We start from the raw sequence: 11,744 nt of genomic DNA on the forward strand, positions 1-11,744 counted from the left end.
TCCTTCCAACAGCTGTGCTGAGTTTGGTCAAAATCGGTTCATAACCTGATATAGCTGCTATATTAACCGATATTGGGTCTTGATTTCTTGAGCTTTTTGCAGGCGCATTTCCTATCCGATTTAGCTGTAATTTTCCACATAGTGTTTAAATATCACTTCCAACAACTGTGCTAGGTATGGTCCTAATCGGTCCATAACCTGGTATAGTTGCCATATAAACCGATCTTGGGTCTTGACTTCCAGAGCCTCTACAGGGGGCAATTCTCATCCGATTTGGCTCAGATTTTGTACAACGGCCTCTCCCATGGCCTTCAACATACGTGTGCAATATGGTCTGAATCGATCTATAAATTGACACTGTTCCCATATAAACCGATCTCCCGATTTTGCTTCTTGAGCCCCGAATCGGACTATAACTTGATATAGCTCCTCCTCCTCCGCCGTTCATATTCATTATTCTTTGTTTGCCTAAAAAGAGATACTGAGCAAAAAACTCGACGGATGCGATTCATGGTGGAGGGTATATAAGATTCGGCCCGGCCGAGTCTTAAGAAAATGTCTCAAAAATTTAATTTTGAAAAAATAGTAAATTGTGAGAATAATTCTTTCTTACCCCTTGAGAGAATTTTTACCAAGGTTTCTTTGGGAATATAAAGGATGTTCCTTCTTAAGGATTTTTTTTACTTTCTATTTTTCCACTTGGAAAAAATACAGTTCATATCCCCAAATTTAAATGCATTTGTTTTAATGTGTTGGTATTTGTATGTGTATGTGTTTTTGATGTGTTCTGTGATATGATGATGTGAAGCTTAGCTATATGAATGCGAGTTTAGTTCACCCAACCATTTTTCAAAGGTAAGGAGTTCCTTACCTTATCCTTTTTTGTGGTAATGATTTTATTTCAGTTTTTTGATCTAGCAAGAGGAACTAAAAGTTTACGAAACTACACCTAATGAACAATGGCTCTGAGGGAGAAGGGTTGTTTTTTTTTAGTATAGTTGGCTTTGATTTTTGTTTTTCTTGGGAATAATGGAGGGATATGATTTGTTTTTTTTTTTTGGTTTTTAATTTTTTTGTTTCTTTTCTTATAAAATTTTTGTAAATTAGAACCAACAACTTGTTTGAGATCGTAACTTAAATTGACTTATGCTTAACGATGACTGTACACTTGAAGTTCATTAGCTTTTGAAGATGTCATTCTGAGGCTCATTGAGTCTCTTCAGCATGGCATTGCGATGCAGCCAATACGGTGGCGGATCCGGAGGTTGACCCGGCAAGCTTGTTTTAGTCTTTAGTGTGATTTTGGGATTGGTGGTGGGACTGCTAGCCGCAGCCAGAGCGGCATTGTACATCACCGGATCAGCAGCATGTGCGGAATGGCCCAAGCCCACTCGCAAGGGGACTTCTTTTTTGCGTATGGTGTCACAGGTCTCCTTCATCTTGCACAGCTGATCTTGCAGATTGCGATACTCTTCGAGGAAACGTTCCAGCTGGGCTGCATGATAATCGTAGGCTGTTACTGGAGTATTGTTTGTGCCACAATGCATGGAACTGCTCATGCCACTGGGTGTGCCGGCTGGTGGATTTGCCACTCCCGTTCTATTGGTGAGCGAGCTAAAGTCCAGCAGGGGAGTGGCGGCCGAACTCAGGGAGCGCTGGTGCTGTTGCTGTTGATAGTCATGGACTGGTGATGAAGGCAGGCTGGGATTTCTTCTGGCCCCAGCACTGGCTATGGCTGCCTTAGTGTTGGCACTGTTCGCACCCAAAGCGTTTTTACTAGAGCTATGCACTAGATTCAAGAAACTATTTGACCTTTGGCCTTTGGTATAGGTGGCAACACCGCCATAGCCCGAAAACGAAGACTCCGCTGAGAATCTTCTGCCCAGAGCCACCTCGTTGAGATAGCCTGCATCGCCCAGGGTGCTGCTGCCATATTTGCTGGAGTTGTCAGCCAACAAAGGACTTTGGCTGTCCGAGGAGTTTTTGAAGTATTTGCCGGTATTCTTCAATTTCCTGGGCAGGGTACACAAGCCACCGTTAGTTTGACTGGCACTGGTTGCTTGGGCCACAGCATATTTTGCTATATCCAACAGATCGGGATAATTGCTATCGAAGATATCATTGTCGGAGGTCTCCTTGCCGCAGAACACCGACGAGTTGACCTCATCCTTGGGGCTGTAATAGTCCATGCTCGTGGGCTGATGATTGTTGTTGTTGTTGCTCAATGATGAATGTGCCGCAGGCATTTTGCCTGAACTCAATGAAGAGGTTACCCAATTGGCCACATGATTGTAACCAGAGGAAGCTTGTCGCGAGGCAGCATCCACTTTTCCCGATATGGAACCAGAGGCAGAATCTGCTGCTGAGCTGTGAATTAAAAAGAAATAATGGAAAATATTAATAAAAAATTTTCTAATTTTTTTTTGTGGCAAAACTTTTGCAATAAAATTTTTTTTTGGCTTTTTAGATTAATTTCAAGCGGTTTTGTCTTATATAGGCCTGATTTGCTTTGAAATTATGTATGCTTGTATTTAAGCTTTGCCAGCAGTTTTGTAATACAAAGAAAATTTTATATGCAAACACTAGACATCATAAAAAGTTAAGATGATGCGGTAAAATTGCCATTATCCTGAATCTTGTCTCTTTGTTATAGTTTTTTTGTAATTTTTTTAATTTTATTCCCTTTATGCAAGGGGATTATGTGGTGTACATAAGTGGAACAGGAGCTCATAAATTAAATGGATTAGGGAAATTTGCAAATTTATTATTTTTTTTCATCACCACAAAGAGTCATGCACACGAAGCAATGAATGAATACGAGGGTGGGTAAAAAAAAGGGTTGTGTTAGGGATGAAAAAAAAAAAAACAAAACAAAAAATTTAAAAAAAAATATGAGAAAATGAAAGCATTGAAATATAAAATACAATCCAAATCTGGACCGATCTGGGCCAAATTGACGGAGGATGTCGAAGGGCCTAACACAACTCACTGTCCCAAATGTCAGCAAATCAGATAATAAATGTGGCTTTTATGGGCCTAAGACCCTAAATCGGCGGATCGGTCTATATGGGGGCTATATCAAGATAAAGTCCGATATAGCCCATCTTCGATCTTAACATGTTTATGGACAAAAAAAGGATCTGTGCAAAGTTTCAGCTCAATATCTCTATTTTTAAAGACTGCGGCGTGATTTCAACAGACAGACGGACCGACATGTCTAGATCGTCTGAGATTTTTACGCTGATCAAGAATATACATAATTTATACAGTCGGAAAGGGATATTTCGATGTGTTGTAAACGAAATGACAAAATGAGTATACCCCCATCCTTCGGTGGTGGGTATAAAAACCAAAAGGATTTAAAGTTCTCAGGTCAAAATATTTTTAAAGGCTTCTTTCATAACAATTACAACAAGTAAAAGCGTGCTAAGTTCGGCCGGGCCGAATCTTATATACCCTCCACCATGGATCGCATATGTCGAGTTCTTTTCCCGGCATCTCTTCTTAGGCAAAAAAAGGATATAAGAAAAGATTTGCTCTGCTATTAGAGCGATATCAAGATATGGTCCGGTTTGGACCACAATTAAATTATATGTTGGAGACCTGTGTAAAATGTCAGCCAATTCGAATAAGAATTGCGCCCTTTGTGGGCTCAAGAAGTAAAATAGAGAGATCGATTTATATGGGAGCTATATCAGGCTATAAACCGATTCAGACCATAATAAACACGTATGTTAATGGTCATGAAAGAATCCGTCGTACAAAATTTCAGGCAAATCGGATAATAATTGCGACCTCTAGAGGCTCAAGAAGTCAAGATCCCAGATCGGTTTATATGGCAGCTATATCAGGTTATGAACCGATTTGAACCATATTTGGCACAGTTGTTGGATATCACAACAAAATACTACGTGCCAAAATTCATTCGAATCGGATAAGAATTGCGCACTCTAGAGGCTCAAGAAGTCAAGACCCAAGATCGGTTAATATGGCAGCTATATCAGGTTATGGACCGATTTAAACCATACTTGGCACAGTTGTTGGATATAATAACAAAACACGTCGTGCAAAATTTCATTCCAATCGGATAAGAATTGCGCACTCTAGAGACTCAAGAAGTCAAGACCCAAGATCGGTTAATATGGCAGCTATATCAGGTTAAGGACCGATTTGAACCATACTTGGCACAGTTGTTGGATTTCATAACAAAACACGTCGTGCAAAATTTCATTCCAATCGGATAAGAATTGCGCACTTTAGAGGCTCAAGAACTCAAGACCCCAGATCGGTGTATATGGCAGCTATATCAGGTTATGTACCGATTTGAACCATACTTGGCACAGTTGTTGGATATAATAACAAAACACGTCGTGCAAAATTTCATCCCAATCGGTTAAGAATTGCGCACTCTAGAGGCTGAAGAAGTCAAGACCCAAGATCGGTTTATATGGCAGCTATATCAAAACATGGACCGATATGGCCCATTTACAATACCAACCGACCTACACTAATAAGAAGTATTTGTGCAAAATTTCAAGCGCCTAGCTCTACTCCTTCGGAAGTTAGCGTGCTTTCGACAGACAGACGGACGGACGGACGGACGGACGGACGGACGGACGGACGGACGGACGGACGGACGGACGGACGGACGGACGGACGGACAGACGGACGGACATGGCTAGATCGACATAAAATTTCACGACGATCAAGAATATATATACTTTATGGGGTCTCAGACGAATATTTCGAGTAGTTACAAACAGAATGACGAAATTAGTATACCCCCCATCTTATGGTGGAGGGTATAATAACCTCAACCGAAGATGAAGGGTCACCATTAGGGTAGGGCGATTTGGACATATTTAGGGGAGCTTCGAGTTTCCGATTCTTGAAATTGTGCTGAGCTAAAAAGCCCACTAGACCATGCGTCTCTTGGTATTTTTCGGATATTTTTTCCTATAACAGCCTAACCATGGAGATATTCGATCCCATACTTAGACAAAAAAATTTTGCCAACAAAATAGTTAAGATATTACTAGTACATCGCAAAAGCATTGGAACGCTCCTTCAGGCAGAAACGCGAAAGACCCATCAATAATTTTGATACCCTCCACCATACGATGGGGGTATACTAGTTTCGTCAATCTGTTTGTAACTACTCGAAGTATTAGTCTGTGACCCCATTATTCTTGATCACATTCTGGATCGTTGTGACATCTCCGCCATGTCCGTCCGTCTGTTCGTCCGTCCGTCCGAAATTTTGCACGGCGTGTTTCGGTATGGCTTCCAACAACTGTGCTGACTATGCTTGAAATCGGTCCAGAACCTGATATAGCTGCCATATAAACCAATCTGTGATCTTGAATTCTTGAACCTCAAGAGGGCGTAGTTATTATCCGATTTGGCTAAAATTTTGTACAACGTCTACTCCTACCTCCTCCAATATACGCTTCAAATATATCGGTCTTTAGTCTGATACAGCTCCCATATAAACCGATCTCCCCATTTTACTTCTTGAGCCCCTAAAAGGCAAAATTCTTATTCGATTTGGCAGAAACTTTATACATAGACTTCTACGGTCTCCAACATTCAATACAATTAGCACAATTCTTTTATTTTATCCTTTGTTTGTCTAAAAGGAGATACCGGGAAAGAACTCGACAAATGCGATCCATGGTGGAGGGTATATAAGATTCGGCTCGGCCGAACTTAGCACGCTTTTACTTGTTTCCTTTCATACCAATCGTCCTACCCTAGTACCCATATGTTGTTATATTCATGATATATCTGAAAACGGTAGCATATTAGGAAAATCATCCCATCAATCTCTGATATATCTCAGATATATTGGAATATACTCTTCGTACTCTTCGTCTTCGGTTCTGCTTCTACAAAAAGTATGAATTTTGTACTAAGAACTTAAAATCCTTTTGGGGTTTGCACTACTAACCTAATACCAACATCTTTTAAGTTTCATCAAGTTTAAATTTTCCAATTCCCAGATTGGCTGCAGTACAGTGTTATTACTCCATCCATTACCATTCATACCTCCCTCTGAGTTTTCCTAGCTTGCTTATCTGTGCACTGCTTAAAAATGAATTGTTTGGCATAAGAAAAATGAATAACTAATGAGTGGCAACAACAAGGCAGGACAATATGCAGAGCATACGTAGAGTTGCATGAAACCAAATTTGCATTATAAACAGGATAGAGTTGCCAGATCTGTTTGGTTCAAGTTTTTATTGAATTAAACAAATAAGAAGCGGCTTGGATATGTATGTTAACCATATTAACACAATAACCACTCAGTTCGGATATCTAATGATCTAACACTTTAAATTTAAACGAAATCGGATAATGAAAGTGTTTTCGTGGGGCCAATACCCTATATTGAGAGAAAATTGGGTTAAAATTGCAACTTTATTCAAACATAATCTTAGAGCATATCTAATACAATTGTTGAGGGGTCTATGGAAACTCGCTGTGTAAATTTCCGCAGAATCCAGAAGGTAAGGTTAGGTTGAACATGCACCTAAGCCAGTAATAGGCTTTTTGCAACCTCGAAAAATAAAATCTATGTTAAAAATTCCGTGCTACTTATAAAATCCTTAATTGTTTACCATGCTACGCCCCTAAGTAGCGAAATCAGAGCAATGACATAGGAAATGCTCCAAAGTCTTATCATCTTCCCCGCATGCTCTACACATGCTATCACTTAACGCGCCGATTTTGCATAAGTGAGCTCGTAGTCCCGTTGTGACTTTATGGCCTGTCTACTGTCCGTAAAGATGTTCATACTTGACGTCCTCGCATTGACACCACACCACCTCATGCATTCAGTGAACGCCCAGATCTCTGCCTGCAGGACCGTACTATGGTCAGGCAGTCTAAAAGAGATCTCAGTCCCTGGGATCTCAATGTAGACCCCCTGGCCCACTTTGTCCCCAAGCTTTGTTCCATACGTGTAACATGATCTTCCAGAGGGCAATATTGGGGTTCCGTCAATCCAAGATTGTGCCGCTGTGCTGTGTTATCAGTACCTCGCAATCGAACTCAAGCGTTATCTCAGTTATCCGATCAGAAACCTCTTCCATTCCTTCCAGGTTTTATATCGTTGGCTCGATTATACCGCGATGGTATGAGCTTGTTGTTCTCCAATCCACCACACTACTGAGGCGTAAGTAAGTAGGTAGACTAGACTATCCTCGGATTCAGGCCTCATTTCAAGGCTGCGACCCGTCTACATAGTGCCCAACATCTGTGAGTTTTCTGGGTATGCTGCTAAATGTGACACTTGAATAAGCAGATTTCAGTCTTCTCTGGGTTAACATTGCGCAGCAGACGGGATCAAATCCCTCCTCAGCCAGCATGCGTAATAGGTTGTTGTTGTTGATATAACCACATTTTCATGTGGAGGTGGCGATCCTCGTCAAGCTCCTGTAGATGAGCAAGCTCATTCCGGTCCAAAGGACCGATCGGCGCGGGAATATTGGTTATTCAAAGGCGCAAATTATTCGCCTAGTCATTTCGAGCATCATAGGTACTCAGTACTTGTGCCGGTGCCACCCGACCTCTCACTAAGGCTCTACACTCGATACCGCTGATTGTCCGTGACTGCAAATACAGCTACTACGTATGGAGCATTTCACTATCCGCTACCTGTGGACGCGCCCGGTGGCTTGCAGCTAAGCTTCTCGTGACAGCAATGAACACCACACGAATCGGAACTCAATGTTCCAGCTTGTATGGTGCTCACAGCTATCCCGTGCCGGGATAGGTCATATATGGTGGTCACCCATAGGAGTAGTGATAAAATGCCCCCCTGTGGGGTGCCTTATTCCACTTTCTCCCTTATGTTTGTGTCATTAAATACACAATTTATCCACCGTGTCCATGGAATATTGCTCTAAGGATTGGATCAGTGTGTCGTTCCGCACATTGTTAAAAGCCCCCTCGGTGTCAATGTATACCGCCAGAGTGGCAAAACACATCGAAAAATCGTGTAGGACAGTCTCCATCGCCCTTCCCTTGATATGGGCATGCTATTTGTATTTGAACAGTTCGTTGGAAATCCGACTCTTTATCATGGTGTCCACAATACGTTCCATGGTTTTGAGTAGGAAGGACGTAGGGTTGAAAGGTCTATAGACCTTTGGTGTCGCATAACTCGCCTTGCCGGGCTTGGGCATAAATACCACCCTTGCCTCCTGCCGGGCTTTCGAAGCATATGCAAGTCCCAGTCACGCTGTGAAAATATTAGCCAGGATGGGGGCCAATTAGTCTGGCTCCTTCTGTAGTAACGCCGGAAATATTCCATCGGATCCCGGTGACGTAAATGGTTTGCCTTCAATCAACATCATTATTCCAAGATTGGGGTGTCTCCGTGAGTTTCTTCGTATTCTGTGGAAAATGGGTTTTCATCAAAAGCCTCAACATGTCCTCCGTTGTCTCTGCTCTCACTCCCATGTCGTCTACTAAAGTTTCAGTTTGGACATGGGTTTTTAAGAGAAATTTTTCATTTCGGCGGCGTCATTAACGCTATCGGTATGTTTGCAGAGAAGCTTCCAGAAGGCACGTTTGGCCGCTCTGGTAATTTTAATGAATTCCTTAAGCCGTGTGTGTTACACATCCTAATATACTATCGCTTTTATACGATGTTCTCTGCTAAAAAGTCTGGGAACCTCTTTCCCAATATTGTGTATCGGCTTATTTTCTTTCCCGAGCAGGACAACTATCTCCAAAAGACCCCACCAGTGCAGTGGGGTCGTCAATGTCTTCTATGCTTGGGTAATCTAGATTATCGTGCCCAGGGTTTTTTCTAAGCAGTCTCTCGATTTTCAGTTGGTTTTCAAGTTATTCCGGAAGCTTATCGGATTCGGCGATGGCCATGCTATTCTTCACCTAATGTAGCGACGATCAGAGAGAGCGTATTCCATGGAGACCCTCCAATCCTAAACCTCAACGATTAGATTTTCAGACCATATCTAAGGTGATTCATGGTTCCAGATATTGGTCAAATATTCACTTATAATCCAATTTGGCAACTCTAATTGCAAATTAATTTCTTATTTGGTTGTCTCCTTGGGATATGCATGTGCATCTGCATGTCTCTGCTTATGTGTCGTGGGCAAAAGTCCTTGAGAGAAGCCTGACAACGCATACATGCAACAGCATTATAACGTCACACATATTCTGTTTCTAACCTTACCAGCTTTTATTACCAAAGACACTCGAAATTTCGAAAAACAAGAAAAAGCAGCCAAACAAAGGAAAACAAAAAACCCCAAGACAAGATGAAGAGCAGCTGCAACAGCTCCAACCAAAGGAGAAGATGAAGAAAGAGGACTGTCTTCTAGTATTTTGCACATCATTAGTGAGTGTTTCTTTGGTTTTAGTTTCACTCATGCTTTTGTCACCAAATGCAAGGCATCAACAACGACAAACAGGCAAAGGTTTATCACTTGGAACAAAAAAAAAAAAAAAGAAGAAGCTGAAGAAATACCGGGGCTCAAAGATGTTGGAAGACAACACACTTCAAGTCTGGTTAAAGCAATAGACTGGGGAAGGCTTATGCATGTTTGTGCATGCGTGTGTTTGGTAAAGTGTAAGAGTGAGTGTGTGAGTGTGCATACATGTATTAAATTGAGGCGGAAACGGAAGGTGAACACTTGAGAAAATATACATAACAAGAATTGTGAGAAAAGTGTCAAGTATAAGCCATAATAATCTCAACAAGGGCACCAGAGTAGCAAACACAAAACACAGACACACACACACCCACACACCAACTTTAGAGTAATTGTTGTTGCTGCTGGTGCAATGGCTACAAGTGATGTGTGAGAGACGACAATAAGCAGACAATAACACAAAAAGCAAAAACAAAAGAGATTCACATGCATGATTGCACCACCACTACCACAACAATAAAAGCAGAGGCCCCTACCAGCAGCCTTCAAAGGCCCAAAGCACACATCCACACACAAAAAGCATAAAGAAACCATGTGTGACAAAACAAAGCGGGGGGGTTACAAAGAAGTGCAGCAACACTCACAACATAAACAACCACACCATACAACACACTCTAGGATAGCAATGAGAAAGTAAGAGAGACAGGGAGAGAACACACAATGGCACACAGCAGACATAGATAAGACAAACGACAAAACAACTTACATATATATGTAGATATGTGTGAGTATATACACAGCCCAGGGCTATGTACAGACCGACAAACACCAAGCACACAGATGATCGACTAAATACGAACGATGCAGCAGAACGACCCATTCCAACTATAGGCCAAACGCATGTGTGTGTGCGCCTGTGTTTTCGTGTGAGGTCGCTCTTTTAGGGTTGTGTTGTGAACTCTGTGTGACGACCGTTGTGACAACAGCTACAGACGAGTTAGTAATACTCGGTGGTTTTCTGTTGCTGGTTGCGCCTGTTCTATTACTGTTACTGTTGCTATGATTGTGTGTGCTGTGCTGTGCGATTAGTAGTACCATGTTTTTTCGAGTAATCTACAAGAACAACAACAAACAAAGTAATAGAGCACAAGTTTGCCCATACATATGTACTATGTAATGCGTATGCATGTAGTTGTTGAAAAACACAAGAGTGAATTTAAATGAAGAAGTAAAGGTAGGTTAAACCGACTCAAAGATATTCAACAAATCTAATTTTACTGCAAGAAAAAGTTCAAATCGAAATATCATAAAAACTGAATTTTTATATCCACCGGGGCCTTTAAAGATATAATATTTATTTAAAAATCGAATTGGGAAATTTTTTAATCGCAGAGAAAGTAAATGTAGCATTTTACGATTCCCCAAAGAAATGTTTTCTTAGAAAAACTGAAAGTCAGGCCCAAAGGTTAGCATGCCCGCCATATGTTTGAATCGTTGCAAGGATATCAGGAACAAGTAAGAGCGTGCTAAGTTCGGCCGGACCGAATCTTATGTAGCCTCCACCATGGATAACATTTGTCGAGTTCTTTGCGCGGTATATCTTTTTAGGTAAACAAAGTATATTGACTATGAACTGTTATTTTATTGGATCTATATCAGTTTTAGTCCGATTCGGACCATTAATGAATTGAATGCAGAACATTGTTGAAGTCATTGTGTTTTGTGTATTCCAGTCCATTTGGATAAGAATTGCGCCTTGCAGGGGCTCAAAAAGCAAAATCGGGAGATCGGTTTATGTGGGAACTGTATCAAGCTATTGATCGATTCAGACCATATTTAACACGTATGTTGAAGGTCATGGGAGAAGCCGTTGTACAAAATTTCAATCAAATAGGACGAGATTGCGCCCACTAGAGACTCAAGAAGTCAAGATCCCAGATCGATTTATATGACAGCTATATCAGGTTATGTACTGATTTGAGCCATACTTAGCACAGTTGTTGCAAGTCAAAACGAAACATCTCATGAAAATTTCAGCCAAATCGAATGAGAATTGCGCCCTCTAGCGGCTCAAGAAGTCAAGGTCCAAGATGGGTTTATATGGCAGCCATACCAGGCTATGAACCGATTTGAACCATACTTTGCACAGTTGTTGATAGTGATAGCAATTACAGCCAAATCCGATGAGAATTGCGCCTTCTAGAGGCTCAAGAAATCAAAATCCCAGATCGGTTTATATTGCAGCTATATCAGGTTAAGTACTGATTTGCGCCATACTTAGCACAGTTATTGAAAGTCACACCTCATCCAACATTTCAGCCAACTCGGATGAGAATT

The 11,744-nt window shown here is 41.3% G+C and overlaps 1 protein-coding gene across 1 annotated transcript in view; it reads right to left on the reverse strand.

Annotated features, from left to right (window-relative positions):
• Positions 1 to 508: 508 nt before the first annotated feature.
• LOC106092298 (uncharacterized) overlaps positions 509 to 11,744 on the reverse strand; it is a 19,023-nt gene continuing 7,787 nt past the window's right edge. Inside the window, exon 2 of the mRNA XM_059365926.1 lies at positions 509 to 2,367. Within this exon, the coding sequence (XP_059221909.1) occupies positions 1,179 to 2,367 (1,189 nt within the window). The 3' untranslated portion in view covers positions 509 to 1,178. The remainder of the gene's footprint in view (positions 2,368 to 11,744) is intronic.

The sequence above is a fragment of the Stomoxys calcitrans genome, chromosome 3 (genome assembly GCF_963082655.1).
Source record: "Stomoxys calcitrans chromosome 3, idStoCalc2.1, whole genome shotgun sequence".
In the NCBI taxonomy this organism is placed as follows: Eukaryota; Metazoa; Arthropoda; class Insecta; order Diptera; family Muscidae; genus Stomoxys; species Stomoxys calcitrans.